Source organism: Papaver somniferum, chromosome 1 (genome assembly GCF_003573695.1).
Source record: "Papaver somniferum cultivar HN1 chromosome 1, ASM357369v1, whole genome shotgun sequence".
Taxonomy (NCBI): Eukaryota; Viridiplantae; Streptophyta; class Magnoliopsida; order Ranunculales; family Papaveraceae; genus Papaver; species Papaver somniferum.
In genome coordinates, this window is record NC_039358.1 from 61,521,235 (window position 1) to 61,546,674 (window position 25,440).

The 25,440-nt window shown below is 35.4% G+C and overlaps 2 protein-coding genes and 1 long non-coding RNA gene across 5 annotated transcripts; all 3 read right to left on the reverse strand.

Moving 5' to 3' along the window:
- Positions 1 to 16,583: 16,583 nt before the first annotated feature.
- LOC113288688 (salicylate carboxymethyltransferase-like) lies at positions 16,584 to 18,246 on the reverse strand. The gene is made up of 4 exons (XM_026537810.1): positions 18,030 to 18,246; positions 17,517 to 17,930; positions 17,159 to 17,416; positions 16,584 to 17,006 (listed from the first exon to the last, which is right to left on the reverse strand). Exons 1-4 carry the CDS (start codon positions 18,105 to 18,107, stop codon positions 16,623 to 16,625), a joined length of 1,134 nt encoding a protein of 377 aa, XP_026393595.1. The 5' UTR covers positions 18,108 to 18,246; the 3' UTR covers positions 16,584 to 16,622.
- A 510-nt stretch (positions 18,247 to 18,756) lies between these two features.
- LOC113321852 (salicylate carboxymethyltransferase-like) lies at positions 18,757 to 20,038 on the reverse strand. Its single transcript, XM_026569824.1, has 3 exons — positions 19,586 to 20,038; positions 19,228 to 19,485; positions 18,757 to 19,113 (listed from the first exon to the last, which is right to left on the reverse strand). The coding sequence occupies exons 1-3, from the start codon at positions 20,036 to 20,038 to the stop codon at positions 18,757 to 18,759; spliced, it is 1,068 nt and encodes a 355-aa protein (XP_026425609.1).
- Positions 20,039 to 20,504: 466 nt separating this feature from the next.
- Positions 20,505 to 25,133, reverse strand: LOC113288699. Of its 3 annotated transcripts, none has more exons than XR_003330690.1 (8): positions 25,004 to 25,133; positions 24,175 to 24,611; positions 23,323 to 23,567; positions 22,926 to 23,163; positions 22,669 to 22,835; positions 21,568 to 21,751; positions 21,311 to 21,430; positions 20,505 to 20,838 (listed from the first exon to the last, which is right to left on the reverse strand). It is a non-coding gene; the product is annotated as an uncharacterized LOC113288699 (long non-coding RNA). The 3 variants fall into 3 exon arrangements; XR_003330689.1 differs by having other exon boundaries at positions 21,568 to 21,811; XR_003330688.1 differs by having other exon boundaries at positions 20,507 to 20,838; positions 21,568 to 21,823.
- Between the last annotated feature and the right edge of the window lie 307 nt (positions 25,134 to 25,440).

The window sequence follows — 25,440 nt, forward strand, 5'->3', positions numbered from 1 at the left end:
CTTATGGTAGAAGTTCTACGGAACAATTTGGGTGAACTACATTTCAGTTTGATTTCTATTGAGGATATGTAGGCAACCAGTGATGGTGCAATCGATGTTCAGAAGATGGAGGGATAACAAGTTGATCGTCTCATGCATGAATGCATGATCCGAGGTGGAGAATTGTAAGGAAATGTGAGTTTCCTAGTTTAGGTCAAAGAAGACGGCTAAATTCTAGGAGGTTCTGGAAAGGCTCCGTTAGGGAAACGTAGCTAGTTTAGGTCAACTTACATATATAAGATGGGTTTCCTAATTGACCATGGTTTCCTTGAGAACCAATTTTGTGACTCCTATATAAGGAGGTCTAGGCTAAGTGTTTTAATGTGGAATCCTCAATGTAAATCTCATAGATATGTGAGGGATTCATCCCACCTATTGAGGTGGTTATGTAAGAGACCTAATGGTGGAAGGAGTGCACCATTATGGTGCTTATGGGATACTTATCGATGTTGGAAGATATGTCGTTATGGAGTATCATATGGAGATGTTGGTAAGACATCTTGTTGAGGAGAAGATCATCTTGGTGGTGCTGGATTAGATTACTGGTGTTGAGCTAAAGGCGTCCATGGTAATCTATGTTAGGGTGTTCAGAGAAGATCATCTCGTTGTGGTAGATAACACGATAAATATTATCTCAAATGGGTGAAGACACTACTTTGGATCTTATATAGTGCTTGTGAGAGTTCTTGTGTTCGGTCACGTTGTGGTGAGTCGATGGATTGATTTAGTCAATCAGTTGTGTAATTCTCAGTGGTGATTCAATAATGAATAAAGAGGTCGTAACCGTTTGGTGGATGTAGACAATAATACACACATTGTGTATATTGTTGAACCACGTTAAATATGTGAGTACTTTTCTTCTTGTTGTTTTTGTTTATGGATTGCATCTGTGTGGTTCTCTTTATCATCTTCTTATCCTAGATCGTAGTGAGGTTCATGGAGCAATCCGAGAGATCAAGTGTTTCTTGTTAGCTAATATGTTTCCGCAAGATTAGCACGTAGATGGATCTGAACCCCAACAATGGTTTGGTTTGTTTAGTTTAATTATGACTAGATCTGGAAATACTTGGATGTATTCTCGTAACTTTTCTGTACGACATGTTTTCAAGAAAATTACGCCTATTTTTTAAAGAGTTCTGAAAGTCCTGACCTTGACAGTACGATAATATAAAACTTATGTTGAGTGTTATTCGTGACATCTTCTAAAGACAAGTTAGATTCTTCTTGATTTTTCTCAATTTAAATACATTTTTAGGAGTTTGGGATAGTTACTTATACTCTATGTTTCCCTATCTATAATAGAGTCAGGTACTTGCTTCCCAGGATGGCGAGTCTCGAAGGAAGTTGCTTAACATCGACAGCTTGTCCCTAACAGAGGTAAATCATCGTGTCCGCTCTTACTTATTTGTAGCTTCACAAACACCCGACTCCAGTATGAATCTGTGGCGCAATAGTAGCGCATCTGACTCTGTCAGAAGGTTGCGTGTTCGATTCACGTCTGATTCTCTAAGCGGTTCAAAATAAAATTACTGCACATTTCATTCTTTTTATTTGCAATTTCTTTTTCCATCATCTTCATGCAGTTTCTTAGATACATTTCATTCTTTTTATTTGCAATTTCTTTTTCCATCATCTTCATGCAGTTTCTTAGATATATAAGGTTCCTCACTCTACAATTCGTCCACATTCATGACTGCCTAGATGCCTATACAAAACATATATATAGTTAGGTTAGATTCAAAAATTAAACTATATATATATATATACTAAATAAGTCGAGTAAGTTATCAACCAACCAGTAAACTTCTTTTTTTAATAATTTAGCTATAGCCACAATGGCAAATCAAAACCAAGGATATTTGGATATGAAACCATAGACCCTAGTCTTGGTACTATATAGCACAGATTCGACACAACTTTGAAGAAAAGAAAACAAGATGCAGGCAAATTGAAGCCCCAACTGATAGATGCAAATGATTTCTAGTTCAACAGAAAGTTCTAGTCTTACAAATCCATTAAAGTATGGCAAACCTCAAGATAGTGACAATAAATGTAAATCTATTCAATTCAAGGGACAGTGAGAATAAAGATCAGCTAATGCATGCACGACGAACTATTTAAAATTGGATTCTCAACTCCAGTTGCATTATCAACAGTAACCAATACCACGAACATTTCATTGAGGTTGTTGTCCCAAAATAATCAAACATAGAAAAGATTACTATTGATCATACTTTTTTAAACCCTATATTGAACTGATTTAAGATTACCATAATTCTGTTTTAAACCCTAATTATTATTTTTTAAGATTCGTGATAAATAAAATCATGTTTAATCTTTCATTAATCTTATAAGAAGTTGGATACAAATTACCTGTTGGTTAGTTCTTCTTCTTCTTTGACGGTTTCAAGTTATGATAGGTTATGCAGTAACTGGGAGAGAGTTGGAAATTATTTTCTTCTTCTTTTCGTCTTTTTTCCTGGTTTTCCGATTTAAAACAAAAATAAAAATAACAAACAAAAAATAATACAACACATCGGAAAGAAAAAAACACGTCGGAAAGAAAAAGAATACCAAAAATTGGAAAAAGTCATTGCCACATAACTGGTGGGATTGACCGTGAAATTTGGGGTGGGCTGAAAAGAATTATTGAAAATTTTAACTAATATAATAATGTTAAAAAACTTATATATTAGTACTCCACCTAAACTAATTTAATGTTAGTGAACAAGCATATCAAAAGATGAAAGCTATCAACTTAGTGGATGTGAATATCAATAGATTTTTAACTCCGCACCTGCAACAAATTCGTTAATCCATAGACCGGATACCCACCCGTCAAAAACGGATGGACCAGTTCGATCCGCGGATTCGATCCTACACGCTCGCCCTCAAGATTAAAAATGAATGTCTATAATTAACTAGTAAGAACACATGTGCGATGCACATGCTTGAATATGTCTCATTTAACAATATTAAATTTGAAAGCAGTGAAAATTTTTGCGTAAAATAAAAAATTAATATTCTTATTTGTACTAGTTGCATTGATAATTCGAATAGCTTTTCAAATATATAAATTTTATAAAAATCGGGTATATATTTTAGAAGATATAAAGTTTTTAAATATTTTGATTTATTTTAAAAAAATGGCATTTCTGTATATATGTACATTTCTAAAGACATTTTTAATCCGGTGTTATTTGAAATATATTTTCTACCCTTAATTTTGATTGAAATTACATGATGTAATAGATTTTAGTAACTAAAATGAGGGAAACCTAGTAATTTGAGGGATCTCCTACCAAAAATGTCTTTTTTCTTTATATTAGTACTAGCCCTTAACCCGTGCCATAATGGCACGAGCCATGATGTTGGTTCATTTTTAATATATCGTATAATTTGTGTCCCGAATACTGATCAACTCCTTATGATTTAATATGTGTTTGTCATAAAAATAGTTTAGATTTTCCTCTCTTTTTTCTTTGTTTTTTCCTTTAATATTTTACCGCCGGAGATTTGCTCAAACGAAAGAAATATAATCTTAACTTCCACACTTTTTTGTTTAGGTTCATTGCTTATAATGAGATAATGCTCTACATGAACATGTAATTTTAAATATTTTTTGGAAATATGTCGTCAGCAGCGCTCATCTCAGTGAAATCAACTAATCAATATCGTCCATAAAAGTCTCCACATGCTCATATTTCGCTCCAGCTGACTCATCTATCATGGTCATGTTGTCGATCCTCCAAATAGGCAGAGAATCGTATTTTTTGCATCGAACGAATGATACAAACTATCCAATGTGACACGATTTTCCTGTAATTTTTCAACACCCATTAGATGACAATGTTTAAAATGTGTACCCATTACCTTTTCGAAGGGATTGTATATATGCGAACCTCTGCCATTAAATCTTCAACAAAGTATTGTGCCCAGCAATTCGTCTTATCGAAGGCTTTGGTAACTTCAAAAGTCTTGGACATTTTGTCACTTCCGTATGTTCCTACCTTCACTTGGAATACAATTTGGCGACACATTACCTCATAAAGAACCTTGAATACATATTGTACTCCTTGATCCTATTTCAAATTAATAGGTTGTCAATAGATCCTTTACTAAAAATTGACATATTCTACGTTGAATATTTATAAAAAAAATTTATGGTATTGTGGATCGTTGCTTTCTAAGATTGTAGTTTTCAAAATTGGCCTCTTCAAGTCCCACGGCTTTCTAAGTTTATATATCTTGTTTGTTTTTAACATTTTAGTTAGCCATATTATGTTTGTTACTAACTTTAAACTTGATGTCATCTTCTACTGTGAACTTTATGTGATTTCAGAATCGAAATAGTTATACCTCTTTCATTCGTATCAAGTAATCTGTTGTATATCCCAACAATTCCTTTCTTTTGTCGTTTCCGGACCATCAGTAGCCATTATTGTCAAACGCAATCTGTCTAATTTTTGTGGATGTTATGTGTTGTAGTTTTGAAAGTGGTAGTAAAAGTTCGTTGCTCGGACTTGTAAAGATTTAAAAATAAAAATATATACACAATATTTGTCACAATGGGCGAGAGGTACTGGGACTAGGATTCCGCCAATTTCATTTCTTAAGGTTCAAATAATAATTCTTTTGTCAATAATAGCTCAAAAAATATATTAAATATATCGACTCTAATTTATTGCCAAGATTGATTCTCAAAACATTGATTGTAAGTCCTAAGCATGATGTATCAAAAAACCTAAGCCAAGCATACATCATCAAATTAAATAACAACTAATTAATTCAAATCATATTTCAATTTTAAATTAATGCAAAAGTCATAAAAAAGAATTAAATGAAATTACCCCAAGTATGAAGTTTGTCCTCCTCCGTCGTCCCAGTGTTGGGTTTTAGCTCATCATAGTAAAAATGCTCTCAAAATAATTATTTATTGCTCAAAAAGTGGTTTACAAATGATGAAAAGGTGAAACAATTGAACAGAAAAATCGCAACAGAAATAACTGTTGCAAAGGCGATGTTCAGCTGTTACAAGAAGAACGATAAATTGTAACTGTTGTTGTATGACGAACTACGACCCTCGGGCGTGCGTCTTAGACACTGTTGAAGAACGACGGTATTTGGCTGTCTGTTCTTCGTGTTCTTCATCTTCATCAATGGCAGCAGCAGCAGCAGAGAGAAATCATGGTTCTCGATTCTGCAGCGTTCCTTCTCTCCTCCCAACTCTCGACCACCCTTCTATTCAACCCCATAGACATATTTATACTCAAAAGCACCGAGATAATCCGAGTTAAATGCAAATAATTCTCCCTTAATGATTTTTATTTTCACGGGAATATTTTCTTTCCCTGTTCACCTTTCACGCGTCTTCTGTTAGCTACTTTCCTGTTCTCTTCTCACACGTTTGTTCTGAGCTGGATTTCCTTGTTTATTCTGGCTTGATTGGTCGAATCTTGTTGAATAAAGAAGAAAATATTCTCCCATGCAGTTACGTATCATCCAATATCCCGTGATAATCTCTCTTCCCTGTTTAACCAAGACTCGATGTTCTAGCCCAACTGGATCGAATCCATTAACCATACAATCCCTGTTTAGCCCAAACAGGTCAATCAGAACAAAATCCAGTGATTGAATCTCGCTCAAAGCCCACACAAGATCGAACCCAAATTTCTTCCGTGAACTACATGAACTTTCCCGCCATTTTGAATTTTCAAATCGTGAAGAAGGGTGTCCCCCTAACCGTATGTGGAGTGAAAGTAGCAAATGCCCAACTGAGAGCCCCTTAGTAATTGGGTTGCCCCTTAACCAAAATGAGAGTCCGAGTAACAAATTTCCACCGGGGATGCTCCGCATAATTTTTCGAGCCGATTTTTCCAAAATTATTTATTTCCAAAAAATACCTACAAACACGCAAAATACCATAATAAGGACGAAAACAAGTACTAACAATACAGAGAATTGAGAACAAAATAGACACATATATGCGTCTATCATTATGTATTTGCAATTTTCATTTTTCTTAAATAAATAGGTTGTGGAAAAACTAAAAAAAAAAAAAGAACATAAGTATTATATCGGGTCTAAGTTATTATATCCAAAATACTCCGGACACTGCTTCTAGTGCCTTGTTTCCTAAAATTCCTTGTTGCATTCTAGACAGTATATGCAACACCAATCATTTGCGAAGTGAGCTATTTGCGCAAGTGTGGTCAATGTATCCCTTGCCTGTAATAATAATAACAACACGTCAATTTTTTTCAAGGCATCCAGTTGTGAATGGTATGAATCTAATAGATTTGAATTATACCTCAATCTTATATATCACCTTCTTCTCACATAACATAGCAATTGAGGAAGGACATATCTTGACCACTCTTTGCATAGGCAGAGTTAGCCAAACTATGTTTTGCAATTGTCTTACGTGAAAATTATTATTAATCCATATTTTAGTCAGCTCCTACCGAAGCCGATCTAATTAGTCCTATAGAAAGTTAGTCTTAAATTTTTGACCTTATCTCTTGACCAAATTATTGAAGTATTCTCAGTCATGTTCTGCTTTGTGTGATCTACCCATCTGTGTCTACTCTACCTTCTAACCCAGTGAATGAAACCTATACATATTGGTCCGTAATTTTATATTGTTGATTTGTCATCAAGAGGTTGCATGATTTGAGAATGTAAAATATAAAAAATATTCTATAAACATCGGAGGAAAAATTTAGATTTATGATTTACAGTTTTTTATGATGATTTTGATGAACAAACAGAATTTTCAAACAAATATTTTAGAATGCAAATACATTTTCCCGGTCAATAAGGTTTTATATCGGGAATTGAGTGAAAGTTGTTGTCTTTGTAGGTAGTTGTCGCGAAACAACTCGACATTGATTGTCTTTCAGGAAAAAGAATGTAATAGTACTTGAGAGAGCGATAATGTTCTCTTACGCGGGTACACCAATTGCCTTTATATAATACGGGTAATCAAACAGTCATGATCATATTGTCTTATACGTTCCGGTATCAACCTTGAAATATTTAGTTTTTGTCCTTATCAATCGTGCTAAAAACGACCAATTACATCTTTCACAATACAATGTTGCATGTTTTGTGAAGATTATTTTTTTACTTGGTCAATAAAACTCACTAAAAAGCAAAAACTATTATTGTACACTACCATTACCAACACCCACCACCATAAAAACCATCCACCACCACTATTTCTTCCACCAATAGTAATGTTACCGCCTCCACCATTTACAAACACCCGCCACCGCTTATACTAACGCTACTTCCACTACCACCATTAGAATTAATATAGTTTTTAGTAAAATTATTTATTAATAAAATTATGTATTTATGTTAGATTATTAAAGGGACATTTATAATAGAAATTTAATTAATCATTATGAACAATCAATGAGACACTAATTAATAAAACGTTTAAAAATGGTTAAGTTGAACAAACCCCAACGGTAAATTTATCTTTGCCAAGGACAAATCCTGACCATTCTTTACATAAACAAATCGATAATACATAATTTCATATGTTCTGATCTTAATTCGTGTCATTCGTTTAGTTATTACATAACATGGCAATTGATTGCACCAATTTTTTAAAATGGACATGTGTTTTATCGAGTTTATTTTAACATTAGAATGATCAACCACGTTTTATAATTTATAATATAACGTTACACATTTTGTGGCGTTATGAAATTAGCATAATATGTTTTTGTTCACCAATACCCGCCACCACCATAAAACTATATGAATCCACTTTTTTTATCCACCACCATCAAGTGGCGGAGCCAAGGGTTGACTAACCTGGCTCTAACCCCTTAAATTTTTAATAAATACATAATTTTTTTAGTTTATTTTATAAATAGTACTTGTCCATATATTTTTATGGTTTAGTCCACCAAAGTTTACATGTTTTTTTTTAAAAAAAAAATATAGGCCTCCTCAATGTCAATTTTTGATTCCACCACTGCCACCATCACTGCCGCCCATCCCATTAGGTTGTTGGACGCAATTCTAATTTTCAATCACAAATGCCATGTATGAGGTTTAGATTGAACAAAATTTCGTCAATTGATTAGTTTCATTATTTTTTTTCCGTTTATATATTCTTTTTTGTATTGCAATCAATTTTATTTTAACATTAAAAAATCATGATTTATACGATATAGTATCAAAGATAACAGGGGTACCATTTGGGTGATCCAACTACGATCATGAAAATATTGTCTTGTATGATATCATCCCTGAAATATATGGTACCTTCCTTTATCAAAAGTGTTAAAAACAACCGACCACATCTTCCACACTACGGTGCTATCGATGTTGTAACGACAACATAAAATTAATATTATCCATCACTACTCGTCAGCATTTACCGTCACTACTTCTTCCACCACAAACCAGGGGCGGAGCCAGGATTTTGAGGAGAGAGGGAAATTCTTGGCAAGTTGGATACATGAAAAATGGACTTTGTATCCCATTTTACGATAAAAGAACAACAATAAATATAATTGTGCTTGGCTCCGCCCTTAACCACCACTAATCTTTCAACCTCCATCTCTTCTACTACTCATTGTCAGAGAAAATATCTATTGATATTATTTATCAAAATTACTTATTAATAGAAATAAATATTACAATTAATTAAGAAAACATATATAATTAAAAAATGATTAGTCATTTATTATGAGCAATTAGTGAAACACTAATTAATAAAACAATTTATAATGAATAGATTATTTATTATGTGCAATTAGTGAAACACTAATTAATAAAGCAATTATGGTATTTAAGTTGAACAAACCACCACTGTTGATTTATCTTTTCTATCAATTCCAACCAAGGTGGAACACTGGTTAGAGGCCACTCTTATGACTCAATAGGTCATGAGTTCGAACCTCCCCGTTATAATTTTTGAAATTTCATATCTTGATTTGAGTATTCATTTTTCATTCATAATATTGGAATTAATGCCACAACTTTGTTTTGTACTAATGATATAAGATAAGATTTCCTACATTGGATATATTATGGTAGCACGTGTAGGCAAATACTACTCGGCTCAATATAGATTATACTTGACCCAAACTACAAGAAAACTTTAAATAGCGGACCAAAACCATCCGGTTATACGAAAAAGTGGTCGACCAAGTTTAAGGCAACATAGGTTTTCAATATACACAAAATTTAGTCAATTTCTTTTTTGCCCATAAATATTTCTAACTAGAAAAATATTTGGTCGTCCAATTTCTTTCTAAATGCATCATAACAAGTTCAGAAATACGTAATAAGCAATGTATATGAACCCACACCATTTTGGGAACCAAAAAAGGAAGTTAGATACGATGTACATAAACCATAAAGTTAGATACGATATAATCAACCAAAAAAGTAAGTTATATACGACGTACATACAATGTATGTGATCCCCCTTGACTAATTCCTCGGAAGTCGGAACAACACTTTGAAAAAGCCATAAAGTCTTTCTTGAACTGCTTTAAATATGCTTCAACGATACATGGGGGACTTAATTTTGCAATGTAAAGGTTCCCCTTATTACTCTTATCATTCCCTGTACGAACCTGTATGAAGAAGTTAAATTGATACAATCAGAATACTTTAGCTAACTGATAAAAATATACTAGTACTGTACTAACATTCACCTGAGATAACCAGTGGAAACTGTAGGAAGAATGAACAAAGTGAGTAGAGTCACTAGGAAAAATCCTACAACAAAATGTGTCGGGCACTCCTGCAACAAAACATTGTCCGGATGCGTCTTCTTTGGTTTTTCTTAGTTCGTCATGAAAACTTTCTACGTACTTGAAAAGTGTGTTAAAGTCATTCCTGGGAAGATCATTAAGAAACACTAGGATCTCTAACATAACGCTGTCAGATTCGCGACATTCCTCATGAATAGTATCTAACAGATAAGAAACGACCAACAATGCATTGGGTCCAGATGAACAGCCTAAATCCGTGATGCATAAACTCTTCAGCTTCTCAGTTGCAGACATGGTAGTACTATAAAACTTCGATAATACGTCTAGTATTGCTTTCTCTACAGTGGATTTGTTTTATATATATATTTCTTCTGTTCATTCATGTAAAACAACAAAACCAAATAAGGTTTAAAAGTCTTCATGCTTCATACGTAAGTAATAGACAATGAGAGTTAGAGTCTGCAGAGAAACCTGAGCTGATGAGTTGGAAGCATAACTAGTTTCCGACAATTCCCTCATTCATGTGAAGATGTTGAGTGAGCTGTCCATCGATTGTTCATTGCAGGGCCGTCTTAGGGGTAGGCGATCTAGGAGGTCTCCTAGGGCCCCAAATTGTTGAGGGCCTAAAAATATATGGTTTACAAGTGAATTACTAACAGTCGAATAATGTTACTAAATAATTTCGTTACAGCTACTAATATAACAGACAGATGTAGAAACTGTAATTGTTACAAACTGTTTTGTAACAACCAAAAGCAACTCTTAGTATATGTTAGTTATCAATTTTGGGATGCTAAATTGGAAGTGTACGACCCGAAATCTAACCTAAAAAACCGGAGAAAAAAAAATCAACGGTCTTCGGCTACCAAGTTAATTCTAAATTATCGCTTTTAGTATTATGCAAAGTTATATCAAAAACAAAAATATTGTCTATGTTTTTGACTTAGTATCACATAAAAATGCCTCAAAATTGAAGTTCACCTAGGGCACTCCGAAACTGTAAGATGACCCTGGTTCCCTAGAAGGACTTCTGATTCTTCTTAGTAGGAGGCCAATAATGTTTTTCTCACTATATTTCATAATCAGGTTTTGTCCTCTTTATATAATCATTTAGGATTATAAGAATGTAAGGATGGGCCAATAATGTTTTTCTCACTATCTTTCATTTCTCAATTATTTTTCTCCTTTCTCTTCTTTCGTTCATCCTTGCATAACAATTGTTCACTGAATCAGAACGCTACCAAGATTAAGATGGTGAACATTATCAAAACCCACTGAGCAAAGTCAAAATAAAACAAATATCCATCAAAATTCACTTGTACGAAGTCTGAACCGAAAACTGTTAGAGCATTGCTCGGTGGAACTCGCAAGCGTTGCTATCTCAAGCTTGTTTGACAAGTTTAGGTGATCAAAACTATAAGTCTTGATTTCTAGTCTACTTATAGCTATGTCTCGGTTTAGGATAGAATGTGTAGCTGCGCTTTAGACTTCACGAGATTCATCGATTGAAGACGAAGATCTACTGAGGAGAGGTTGGAGGAACTTCATCAACAAAAGGTATGTGGAGACTAAAACTTATCAATCACTCAGAAGTCTATTATATTCTATCTCCTAATGAGAATAAATCATATAGATATATGGATTTTTATATTATACACATTTGATATTTCGAGCTGAGTTTATCTCGGTTATCTTTTTCTCTAAATATGTGTTGAAAGCTTTTTGCTTTAGCTACGTTCATCATATTCTTGACGAGTTTAGTTGCAAACTAAATAATAAGTCAAAAGATGATCATGTGAAAATTGCCTTGAAACATCTTACATGATTTGTGTGAGACAATCATTTGATGTCGACTCGGAAAGTTTCTTATTGATCATTCGATCACTTGAAAATTACTTATAAGCTAATAGTTTGTGTGAGACAACTATTGTCGTCTTATAAGGATGTTTCAATGATTGAAATGGGAGTTTGGGACAAAAATATTTGTCTGGATATATCACAGTATGCGTACCTCATATGCAAACTGTTTTGGTATGATTCAGGCCCGGGAACCTTGTTTGCATACCTAGTATGTGAACGGTTTGAACTGTTGAAGTCCAGGAACCAAGTTTGCATACCAGTATGGAACGGTTCTACCTAAGTTAAGGTCCGGAACAACAGTATGCATACTCATTCGCAAACTGTTGTACAAGACCAAAGTCTGGAAGCTATAGTTTGCATACCTAGTGGTTTAACTTTTAAAATCGGTTAAGTATGTTTTCATACTCATGAACAAATACATTTATGAATTAAGGAATGCAATCTTTGCAAACCGCGACTTAGTGTTCATGAATTGGCTCTTACGAATCAATCCAATTTTGATTCAATTGGTTCATATATGTTTCTATGAGATACTGAACAATTGAACAACTCTATGTGGAACACAATTAGATTCATATGATTATCTTTCATGATTGATTGATCTAGAAGTGTTAGATGAATGTGGTTAAGTAAAAGTGGATAACTTCGGTCAAATGTTATTGAGCCAACTCAATATATACGTTTAGGTACGGTAACCCATATCTAAACGTGTATGGGTGAGATCAGGTAAGGGAATCAAGTGCACAGAATCCGACGTGGTTCAAGAGGCGTAAGGAATGCGACTGTACCTTAATCGGTGTGAGACTTGGTTAGGGCTCAACTACATTACAGTCTGAAGTTAAGTTGTAGTAGGTTAGTGTCTGTAGCGACTTAATACAATGTGGTGTTCAAATCTGGACTAGGACCTGGGGCTTTTCTGCATTTGCGGTTTCCTCGTTAACAAAACTTCTGGTGTCTGTGTTATTTCTTTTCCGCATTATATTTGTTTATATAACGGAAATATCACAGAATGTGCGTGTTTCAATCAATTTGTAAACTCGACCTTGTTGTTGGATATAAATTGATTGACACTTGGGCATTGATCTTTGGTACCGTCCAAGTTATTTCTCATATTAATCGGGCTCACATATTTCTATCTGTTCGATTGCAAATTTTATGGAGAAATTGAGATACAACTCTTTGATATATTTCTTGGTTGAGCTCGCTTTATAAGCTGGTGCTCCTGGAATTAAATTGGAGTTAGTCCATACAGATTGCTGAACGAATTATCGGGTGTGGTTATTATACCCCCGCTTTTTCAAGTACACCGGTGTAAATACATACGACAACTGCGAGAAGGGAAAAAGATTCATTTCTGCGGGTGGTGGAGTCTGAAATTATACTGCATTTCACATTCAAAGAAAGCAAGATGGAAATGAAGCCTAGGTTTTTTCCTACAGAAGAAAAGACATACCATACTGCAAGAAAAAGTTATCCTTCTCATAAGGCTAAGTCCTATGGTGTACTAATCTAGCAGCTAGATTAGCAGTCCACGTCAGGTAGGAAAACCTCCTAAGTCCTATGGTGTGCTAATCTAGCAGCTAGATTAACAGTCCACGTCAGCGCTGTTTGGTTCAGCATAACCAATCTCAGCCGCCAGATAAGAAAAAATCTAGATGCGTTGAACCATTCAGCGAAAAGGTGATTTTTGTGGCGCTGAACCATTCAACGCAACTATCTCGCTGCTAGTTCACATGCGAGCAAATGATAGGAGAGAAACTAGTGTTAACAAATAGACAACACCTTTTTTTTTTGAATTGCAACACTTTTTTGGCTAATCTAGCCTATAGGACTTAGCCTAACCCAGCCTACAACCAAGAAGGGCGAATTTCTTGGTATGGTTTGGGTTCGGTTCTGGTTCTGGTTTGGGTAGTGCCCGTGCTTCAAATAATATCACGCCTAAACCTTCACAAAATTTTATGTTTTCTTCTTCAAAATAATTTTCCTGAAAGATTAAAACCCTAACTCTCTTTCCACAGACAAAATCACAAAATCCCCATTGCCGATTACTATTTCATTTTTAAACCCTAACAAATTTTAATGGATTAAGCATGGCAAGAAAGAGGGAGACAAACATCAGTCATTTGGTTGGAGTAAAGAGTTTAGGGTTGATGAAAATTAATCATTGAGGTACTGGTTCTGCGAGTATTCCCTCACAAAAAAATATATTTGTGAGCCCGGATTACATAATTATAAACTGGTAATTCATTAAGTTTTTGGCAGTAATATCCATATCATTCCGTCGAGTTATGAGTTTCATTTATAAGTAACCTTTCTGTGAACCTAAGTGTTAATGACATTGTGTTAGTGAGCAACATATGTAGATTACTTTTATTCTGTCTTTGTATCATTAATTCAACTATATTTCCTTTTAAATCGTGCATTTTGTCAGTGACTTGAACTTATTTGAATGGTGTTGAGTGCACTGTAATGACTTATTTCGCTTATACCTGGGAGTCGAATAAGCATATGCAGGCAAAATAAAAAAATTGAAGAGGAAAGTGCACTGAAGTTTGTCTTAAACCGTCAATAAATTTCACAATCAGGCATAGTTCTCCGTGATAGCCAACAATTTTCATGTTCCATTCTGTCATTAACTGCAACCTACCTAATTGTTTATCATCAACAAGCTACTTTTCCACCTCCATAGAAAGGATAAATGAGCAGTTACCTTGCAGGCTACAACCAGGATCCAGAACAATGATTCGGTTGGCAGCTAGAGTTTTGATATCTTCCTCTATATGGATGAGTTTGCACTTATTCACAAACTTCATGCCTACTTCCACAGTTGTATCAAGCTCCCATTTTGGTCAACTCTGATTCTGTTTGATATAAGTTTCATCATTTCCGTCTAATGATAACAATGACATCGATATATATATATTTAAGCTTTATTCCATAGCAAACACTAGCTCAATTGTATTAGCTCTGTAAACAGTCACTAATATTAAGAAGTATTATTGATCGATGTGTCATTCCTTATCCTTCAGTACCATTTTTTTCCCTATCATTGGCATCTCGATATACCCGAGGGAAGAATGCATTGCTCGTTTTTTTATAAGTATTGTCAGCTGTCCATGCTTTGCTCGTTTTTTTATCAACGATCAGCTCGCAGGTGTATAAGCTTTTGAAGCTCTCTGGGTAGATACACAATGATAGCCATTTACTGTTTAAAACCATAGGTCGTTAATTGCCTGCATAGAAGGCTCTAGTTCTTCTGGTAAAGAATCCTTAACTCACAGTGTTATCAGCTGGCCATGCTTTGCTCGTTGCTTTCAACATCCAGCTCTCATGTGAAAAAGCATTTGAAGCCCTCTGAGCCTTTCACTGTTTTAACATCATAGGTTGTTATGGCTGCATATATAAACTTCTGGTCATTGTAGTAATGCTGGTCTATATGACCAGAAGAAATGCCATAGTAATATTGGAGATGCCTCTCGGAGATGGTTGAACACACCTTAGTTCTCTCATAGCATTGATTGTCCAAATAAATGTGAATTGACCATGTAATATTATAAAATCAGGTTTGATGTTTCGTAGTTATGGCTGAAACCAGATGGAAATTTACTAATAGTTTTGGAGGAATGGGGTGCTAATCATCTTTTTTAGAGAGAACTGTTGGAAGTGTTTGTGCCGATGTTTTTGAATGGAAACAAATGGTAGTGAACCATCAAAGGCAAGTTTCAGTAAAAGATATAAAACCTAGGGCTCGTTTTAGGTGAGCATGTATATCAGCGGGGAGGTGCAGTCTGCACGTCTAGTGTTGTTTGTAGAATGTAGGAATTACCGGCTAGTCCAGTTCTAGCAGACTCAGTTAATGGCTAGTCCATCCGTGGAAAAGATTTACTATCTAGTCCAAAAACATGTTTTTGGACTAGATTATTTACTCTCTAGTCCAAAAACTTTGTGGAGACTATAAAGTGTATTTTATAAATTCCAAAAACACCCTTCCAGGTCTAATTAGTATCAACACATGTAAATGTTATTAGTAGTATGTTAATAAATACTAGTAATATGAATACGGTGATACTACATATTAATATGTACTGTACTAGTAGTAACAAAAGTATCTTATTCAATTTGTTTGTGGGTTCATTTGTGGATGAAATGATTAATGATAATTTTGCAGCTGTGAACTGTTTTCTGATGAGAATTTCAATTTGTTTCCAGACATCGAACACTGTATCCTACCATCCCTCGTCTATGCCACTTTAAGTGCCTTTGTATCTTTTACGTGCAAGTATGCTGAACTGATGTTACTGTATTTGTTCTCTTTTGGTTCTTATTTACATGGGTTGGTCACGTTTTATTTTTCAGGTGTGCTCTTGTGGAGGTTAACGCATGTGCTTGTGTGCATTGCAACTGGTCGTTACTCTTCTTGGCTGTAGGTTATGTATTCTCCTCTGGCAAGTAAACTGTCCCTGTTTTGGAATAAATAAATGAAATTTAATAAAGTAGTAAGAAGGAAGGAAAATTTAAGAGCTATGTAGGGTAAACCGAAGTAGTGCACAACAAGTTTTTCTTCCCACTGCTGCATTTCAAGTGGCACTCAGTAGTGTTTGTAATATGCTGCTTTTTATGTCTTGTACACTTTAATCACTATAATTTAACTATCCCGATTCATATTTCTAAACAGGAATTAGAATGGTGTGGGTTTTTGAGATCGTTATGTTAATTAGGCAAGTCACTTTTTCACTCTGTTAAATGAGCGGTGAGAGGATGATTGTCTATGGCAGAGAAAGGATGTTGAGTAGATGATCACTCCATAATGGGAGCGCAAGACAGAGGAGAAGAAACTGTAGAATATAAATCCATATATCGCCACTAACTTTTTCAATTTTTGAATGAAAGACATACTACTACCGTTAGATTCTCTTTGTAAGCAATGTCTTCAATTCTGAATGAAAGATGTACATTTTTTTCACTTATTTATGCAGCTTATGATTCAGGGACAACTTTTCCCCCCTTTGTCATGGAGATAACCAAGTTAGTGTACTCGGTTTTCTCTTTGGTTGCGTAGCTTGCAACATTCTCCCTGTACCTGCAGAACAATTCATCGATTATCTCCTCCCCGAAGTGACTCACCAGTAACGATTCAGACACAGCTCTAATGCACTTAGCTGTGTCATAGCTACTTCTGTACTTCTCTGTCACTGAACTTCTATCTTCGCGAGAATCACTTCCGTCCCAGTTCACATTATATGCATGTAGTTGATCAACCATGAAGGAACCTTCACTCTGAATTACCGCCTGCACTTCCTCAGGGGATGGAAAGTAAATTGGAAAGTTAAAGGAATCTAGTTTCTCTTCTTCAACCATTCCCTGCATGAGAATAATATGGTTCATAATTTAGTAATGTTTTGATTTAGGTTAAGAGAACCTCGGCATCCTTGACGGTGAAAAAGAACTGCTGCAATGGCATCGTTGACAGTGAAAAAAAACCCTGCTGCAATGGCATGTTAGTATCTGTGTACCTTTGTAATCATATCCTTGAATGCAGTGACTAATAGATCCCATACACTGCAACACTCTTTACTGGTAGGATCTGAATTTCTCCTTCCCGAAAGTGTCAACACCATTCTTCCTCCATCAACTAATTCCACAGAGCGACACTTCAGAAAAACCATAAAATCTGTGTTGAACTGCTCCAAGTATGCTTCAACAACAGATGGTGGACTTGATTTTGAAATATATAAGTTTCCCTTGTTGCTCTGTTCGATCCCTTGAGGAACCTATTGGAAGACATTTTAATTAGTCAACTTCAATAAACAGAAATAAGTTTAGCTAACTAATAGCAAAATTGAGTGCTAGCAGTACTGCTGCAGTAATCACCTTATATAAGCAGTGAAGACTATAGGAAGAATGAACAAAGTGAAGAGAGCCTCTAGGAAAAAGTCTACCATAAAATGTGCCAGGCGTTCCAGTTACAAAACATGGTCCAAAACCATCGCCATTGGTTTCCCTTAATTCGTCTTGAAAACTTTCCAAGTTCTTGAACAGGGTGTTGAAGTCATTCCCAGGAAGATCATTAAGAAACACGAGGATCTCGGGCATAATGCTGTCAGATTTGCGATATTTGTTATGAATGGTATCCAACAGTGCATTGGGTCCAGAAGAACAGCCTAAATCTGCAATGCATATACTCTTCAGCTTCGCAGTTGTAGAGATGGCACTACCATGAAATTTCGACAATACGTCCAGTATTACTTCCTCTACCACTGCCTTTGTTTTGTATATAGAATTCTTCTGCTCATTCGTATAAAACAACAAAACCAAAAAAGTTTGTAATACTATGAATGTTTCTCATCTAAGGAATAGACAATGGGAGTTATGAGTTAGAGAAACCTGAGCTGATGAGTTGGAAGCATAACTAGTTTCTGCAATGCCCGCATTCATGTGTAGATGTTGAGTGACTTGATCCATCGATTATTACTTGATTATTCTCAAACTCCCAATATACTCCTTGCTGAAAGAACTTTTGATTTTGCTCAGTAAGAAGCCTTTGGAATTACTATCAACATATCTTAATTGTTTGAACTTTCTCTAAGTTTGTTCATCCTTGCATAAGAATTGATAATTGAACAAGAACACTATCAAAGATGGTGACCCTTATCATACCCAACAAGCAAAGTCAAATAATACAGATATCCATCCATATCCATAGTACAACTGATTTAGGACATTTTACCATGTGTGCCATTTGAGTTATCAAAATCAAACAATGTTTTCAAAAATCTCTCTCTCTTCTCTCACACCCTTTGTACGATTTCTATCGTTGGCTAGACGTTAACGACTAGCGTGATAGACGTTGGCTAGAGAACGAAAAATTGAACACATATATCATCTTTTACGTCACGTATTTGACAACTACTGAAAGGAGTACGTCTTTGTGATAAAATAAATGATGCGAGGAAAAAAAATGCAACCTTCAACTACGGTGTTTTCAAAAAAAAATTCTTTCCTACAGTACGTAAAAAAGAAATGGCCAAATACAACGATCCTCCTTGCAGATAACATCACTGCTTTCTTATTTAGGTGACTTAAGATGCATGCATGGGCATGTTGCAGCATCTTATAATTGTACTTTGGTCAAGCACATAACTATGTTAGTGAACTTGGCTTTCTCTTTAGGCACATTATTAGCAACAATAGTCCTGTACATATGGAACAATTTGTCGACTATTTCCTCCCCTATCCCAAAGTGACTCATCAATAAGGATTCCGACACGGCTCTGATGCAGCTTGCTGCCTTGTAGCTGTCTATCTCTGAACTGTCATCTTCATGACTACCATCCCAGTTCACCTGGAAAGCTTCGAGCTGATTAATCATGAATGAACCTTCACAATGAATTTCATTCTTTACTTCCTCATTGGATGACATATGTTGCGGTAAGTTAAATGACATTAACTTCTCTTCTTCAATCATTCCCTACATTTTTGGAACTTATTAACATTAGGTAATTAAAATATAAAGAAGAAAAATGTTTGCACCTATATATTCGATTAGCTAGTTTACGTACAAAAAATCGACTATATAGTTTACCTCTGAAACCATGTCATTGAGTGCCAAAGCTAATAGTTCCCAGAAATAGCAGCACTCTATACTTGTTGGGTCTGCATTTCTCCTGCCCAAAAGTGTTACAACCATTTTCCCTCCCTTGACTAATTCCTCGGACCGGCAATTCAGAAAACTCTGAAAATCACTCTTAAATTGCTTTAAGTATGCTTCTGTTATGGATGGAGGACTAGACTTTGAGATGTAAATGTTCCCGTTGTTACTGCTCTCAATCCCTAGAGGGACCTATGGAAAAAAAAATGAAACGTGCGTCAATTGTCTACTCTTAATTAATTAAGTTTTGATCACCTCGTACTACCAGTCTACCACGATTATTACTGCTCACCTGAGACAACCATTGGAGACTGTAGGAAGAATGGACAAAGTGAAGAGTGTTCCTAGGAACAAGTCTACCGTAAAAAGTGCCAGGCATTCCATCTGCAAAACACGGTCCGAAACCATCTCCCTTAGTTCTTTTCAGTTCGTCACTAAATCCTTCCAAGTGCTTGAAAAGGGTGTTAAAGTCGTTTCCAGGAAGATCATTAAGAAACATGACAATCTCGGGTGAAGCACTGTCAAATTCGCGGCATTTGTTGTAAATAATATTTAATAGGTAAGAAATGACCAACAAAGTGTTTGGACCAGAGGAACAGCCTAAATCGGCAATGCCTATACTCTTTCCCATCATCTCAGTTGGAGAGAGTGTTGCACTGCAAGCATAGAACTTCGAAAATACATCAAGAGATGCTTCCTCTATCAATGGCTTTGTTATGTATACAGCTCTTTCCTGTACATCCATAGAAAAGACAACAAAAGACGAAAATAACACTACACCAAATTTAACGTTTAGCAACAGCTTAAATCTGTTGCTGACTGGGCTTGCAACAGATTTTAACCGTTCTAAATACCCTGACGCAGTTTCCGCAACAGCTCAGGATCTGTTGCTAATTTCGGTAACGGCAGTAGCAACAGAGTGAGCTATTGCGAAATTAAAATATAGAAACAGAAAAAACTATTGCTACTATGTTGCTAATTTTAGAGTCATTCCGGAATATATTTTAGTAGAACAAGATATAGTTGTTCTGGTTCATATTTAGCAACACACTCTTGCTGTTGCTAATGTTTTGCAACAACAAAAAATAGGTCAATTCTTCGTTGACCTAGTCAAAACTGATTTCCCCCCAATATCCCAGTTCCCTGTAAAACCCTGATTCATTTTATATCCATCAATTTTTCAATCTTATAGTTCTCATACTCCCACAGGTTTAAACCTCAAAGACATTCTACAAAGAAAGGGAACCAAATACAATAAAAAGCAGGGAACTCATGACATCAAAGACATGTTACAGGTTTCATTAAGAAAATCAGATGTCAAATTGTACAACTGAAAGATTGCACATGTAAATATATTCTTGTTTCTCACATTGTGCTGGTGCAACTATGTTTGTTTTAGCTTCTAAGGATTGCATATAGAAACAAAATGTTACAATCTCTTACAATGAGTAATCAGAATGCAGCAAATTATTGTGGCTTTGAGAAGATGATCACACGAGGATGCTGAATTATCATCTTGTAAATACGACCAAGATGATGAAGAACCTGTCACAGATACATATAGTTAGAGATAACAAATAAAGAAAGTAAGAATACTTCAGAATTCAGGGTATATACTCTACTGCTAATGATTTGCTTAAACCTGAAAGATACTAGAGACCACGTGAGACCAATGAGATTCGAGTAAGTGTTGGGATTTCTGATGAGTTTTCGCTATACCATGATAAAAATGACCCAGTCATAACACTAGGAGGTGGCACAGTAGTGGCCAAATGGTCTCATAAAGTCGGAATGGTAAAGACTAGAGGACTGTTACTGGATTACTGTCATAGAAGTGTTGGCGGTTATAACCGTGCCAAAGCTTGCTTAGTTAGGGACTAGGGTCACTAAGTTAACCTCCCAGACAGACTGTTTTATATGGCGAAGCCAAGTAATATTACAAGATTTACTTTCAACTTGTAGTTTCATTTGCAAGGAAAAAATTAAGCATAACATCACGGGAGCGAAAAAAGTGTACCTTCGATATCGAACGCTGAGCAAAAAAGAAATGAATGAGACTTTTCGATGTGTCTGATAAAACAATTACTTTAAATAGTTTCTTTTCTTTATTCATACCAAATTATCAATGCTGCGACTTCTGTGTGAATAAGAGAAACATTTTAAGATACTGGACATTGCTACTTAAAATTCATAGTTTCTAGCTTCAAAGGCCTAGCTTTGTATAAAACAAAAAATTGAAAACTGAATAAGTCACCAAAGATGAAGCATCTTTACCTTCCATACTGCGTCTCTTTTCTTTGTGTTAACTAAGCATGGATGGTGCGAACAGAATAAAAAATTTCCACGAGCATTAGTTCTTGCATCAAGAGCTCGTGATGAAATGACAAGCAGGGCCTTCACTAAAACCTCGATAGATGGAAGGAAGGGCGCTTGGGAATCCACCAAAGTCTCTGCATCACTATACAGCAAACATAACTTGCGAGATGTTGCCAATACATAAGTTCAAGCAAGTGACCACCTGTTCACAACACTTTGAACACACCAGTGACTCATAATTTTAGTCAATATTTTCTCTTGAGACACGCAAACAAATGGAGAGAGAGTGGGGGAGGCAGAGAGAGATTATTTTATCAAAGATGAAATATACAACAATGATGAGAAAAAGAACAGAAAGAGTGAAGACTATAAGAAATGACCAGAATAATCTGTTTTATGATGATAAATTTTAGACCAAAGATTCCTATTCAGAAGAACCTGTTATCAACACTTGCTAGTCATCTGCTTGGAAAATCACCGAGTGTTCCAAGATCAGACCTAATATAAAAGGTGTCCAATTTTTATCCTATGAAGTAAATTCAAAAGCAGAAAATGGTGGGATGCCCCAAAATACATGATATCCAACACTAACAGAAACTAACTCGTTAAATGAATCGCATGCTAAACAGTATTTCGTGGAAATCATCAGAGGAATCCGTTTACAGTCCCGCCATTATTCCCTACTAACTCAAAATGCCACATTAACCAAATGCAGTTTCTTAACTATAACCAATTGGACTCTTTCTTTGACTATATGTGGGATATAGTCATAGCCTTCACCCACTACCCGTAGAATTCTACTTATGTAACTTACACCATATAACTTCAACGGAAGGATTCGAATTGTTGAATCGCATTCAAATGAACACTTTCTACACTTAAATCATTATCTTGTCTTTTTGTTTCCTTATCTATTTTTTGCCTTCAAATGTGAGAAACCGTCATCAACCAAATTCATATTTCACAAAGGTAGCCGATTCACCTATAGGACTAGCTATTTACAGAAAATTTAAAGAGGAGCGCCAATACTTATGCCAAATTCTATAGTCTTGAGTGTACCTTAATTTACGAAACTGCATTCGCTGCCCAACTAAAGAAAGAAAACTTGTAAATTCAAGCAAGAGATCATCACACAATTGTGGAGAGCCCGTGATGACCTTCTTCAGAGCATCATAAGCCACTTTACGCACATCCCAACTTGAGTGGCAAACTAGGTGCAACAGTGACTGCAAAATGATGTGATCAGCAGTCCACAGATGAAATGAAATGCTTAGTAGGAAGATGTGAAAGAACAATCCTGCTAGTTAATTACTTACCTGTAACAGTGACCTCGCAGAGAAGGTTTCCAGCACCCTGTAGAAGAGAGTAAATTAACAAGAAGCACTTTCTGACTAAACAGATCATTATCAGGAAAGAGGGACTTGAATGGATTTTATGTGAGTAAGAATCTAGGCAAATGCTCCACAAGCAACGCCTCAAGAAGTTCGAAGCTCAGTAGTTGAGCTAGTTTGTTTCCAGAACTGAACTGATCATCTTGGCGATATTCTTCAAACTCTGAAATTTATTACAAGCAGCACAATTTAGGTTTCACAATACGACACACATAATCTAAGAGTCGGTAACTATAAAAGCAAACAGAACAGCTTCATTCTAAAACAAGAAATGGACATAAATCATGCAAGATTTTATTATAATTTTCAGTTAAACATATACTTTTGTGTTAACAGTTCTGCAAAAGCCATCCAACTGAAACTTGTGAGGAAAGCGAGTATAAACCCTTAGAACAACTTAAGTGTTAGCAATTTAATCACTGCAGTTACAATCTACATTACTGGAATAGGATAAAATGTAGAAGATGAAGAACCACAGCTTGAACCAAACCAAATTGTCGTAGGGCTTTACTAGCGAAGTTCCTTGGACAATTTTTGCGCCTCCCATCTTTTCGGTGTCTTCTTTAACTAACAATGTAAAGATTTCAAGTAAAATCAAATATATCAATTTTGGTAAACAATGAAACAAAGCCAATGATCTACCTAACTTGATAAACACTAAATTTTTTGAGAGTGACGAGAGTGAATATGTCTAATGTTTTACGAATACATGTCACCTATAGAATAAGCATGACAGGAACAAAAAAGAGAAGCAGCTTCATAGTATAAGCAAAAGATAATTAAACAAGATACTCCGTTCATAAACCAATTTAAGTATATGCAGTGATAAAAGAGATGTGTATGCGTTATCTTCCTAGTGTATGAAGAAGAAAATCATTATACAAGTTTCAAATAGTTTCTCCATAGTCATCTTAGTCTCACATTTATCCATCTCAAGTCAAAGTCGACGCTCCCATTTCTCGAAGAAATGTTAGGCCTACAAATTTCAGGTACAAATGTAAAGGAAAAAACAGATTTATGTAATTGTCTGCAGTAAAAAAGCTCGATCTGTATCTCCCTGATGGAGAGACGTAACAAGAATAACAAACTCTATGATATATGCCATATCAAGAAACTAAATGACAATTTAAGCTATTAGAAGCCAAAAGAGTGCAACTGATCACAAAAAAGATACCTTAAATAGTGTAACCGGATGTGCTTAGTACTGACAAAAATATGAACTTTGAACTGTTCTGTCACTTCGTAAAGCTGTGAGGTTGGCAGCGCAAGACTTTCTCTTGCTCCATAAGTTGATCGTTGAGTTATACTGAGTCCACGGCTTGCACGTACACTTAAGCTGATCCGCAACTGGTTATTCTCCTCAGAATGACATGTTCATCATCCCAAAAGGAGGAGCGCAGTACGTTCTAGACTGCTGCTCGTCTCCTTATATTGGACTAAGCGACTCCGCCGCAGTGCAAACTTCATTGTTGTGTGGAGTTTGAGCTGCTTGGTGTGTTTTGAATTTTAGTTAGCTCCTTATTTTCATGTTCTCAGCTTTCATTGAGGGAAACCTTTGGGAAAATTAAAAAAACTCATCCCCACGAACTTCCAAGAAAACTACATCTTTTCCTGACACATAACAATTAAAAATAATCATCTTTACCAATGAATCACAATTTTAAAAGCCATCATAACATAAACAACACTTGCATATGAACACCAAATTAAACCTAACCCTAGATATCAAACGCGAAACTAAACATAACAACAGAGTTTCATAACCCCTAAATACCTAGAAAACTAAAAATACCTAAATCATAACCCTAAATTACAGGGGGGAAAATTAAAATACCCTAAATTATGAATCCAAATACTACTGACATAAAATAAAACCATGAAGATAATCGAAGTTAAACAATATATACAGATATGAAACTTGAATCATAAAGAAACTAAAATAAAGAACGAGATCTTAAAAAATGGATCTTTTTACTAAGATTAGATCGAACAAGGTAGCTGACCTTCACAAATTTAATATTCTAGGTCTTAAGTTAATCATCGGCAGAATAATCAGAAGAAGAAAGAGGTAGCATGATTTTTTGGGTCGGAATTTTTTTTTCCTTCGAGTTGTTCTCTCCGAGAGGAAGGAAGAAGAAAGAGGTAGAAGAGAACCTTATCTCTTCGATAGAAACAAGTAGGAGAAATCGTCAAAGAGGTCAAAGGGTCAGGGGGGTGGAAATATATCAATACACTAAAGGATATCAAAAATATGGGCTGAAAAAGAGTTTCAAAGTGTTACCTAGAAGCATGTGAATCGCATGCTTACGATCTCCGCAGTTGCTAATCGCAACAGAAAAGGGGCAGTTGCGAGTTTTGCAACTCAAAATGTCTGTTGCTAAAATTTGGCAACTATATTTTGTGTTGCGAATTAGCAACATCCCTAGAGCTGTTGCTAATC

Coding starts and splice junctions, on each gene's coding strand:
- LOC113321852 (XM_026569824.1), bottom strand. CDS start 20,038: ATGGATGTACAGGAAAGAGCTGTATACATAACAAAGCCATTGATAGAG. Junction 19,486..19,585: donor GTCTCCAATGGTTGTCTCAG/GTGAGCAGTAAT, acceptor TTTTTTCCATAG/GTCCCTCTAGGGATTGAGAG. Junction 19,114..19,227: donor TCAATGACATGGTTTCAGAG/GTAAACTATATA, acceptor CCAAAAATGTAG/GGAATGATTGAAGAAGAGAA.
- LOC113288688 (XM_026537810.1), bottom strand. CDS start 18,107: ATGGATCAAGTCACTCAACATCTACACATGAATGCGGGCATTGCAGAA. Junction 17,931..18,029: donor CTTCCAACTCATCAGCTCAG/GTTTCTCTAACT, acceptor ACGAATGAGCAG/AAGAATTCTATATACAAAAC. Junction 17,417..17,516: donor GTCTTCACTGCTTATATAAG/GTGATTACTGCA, acceptor GTCTTCCAATAG/GTTCCTCAAGGGATCGAACA.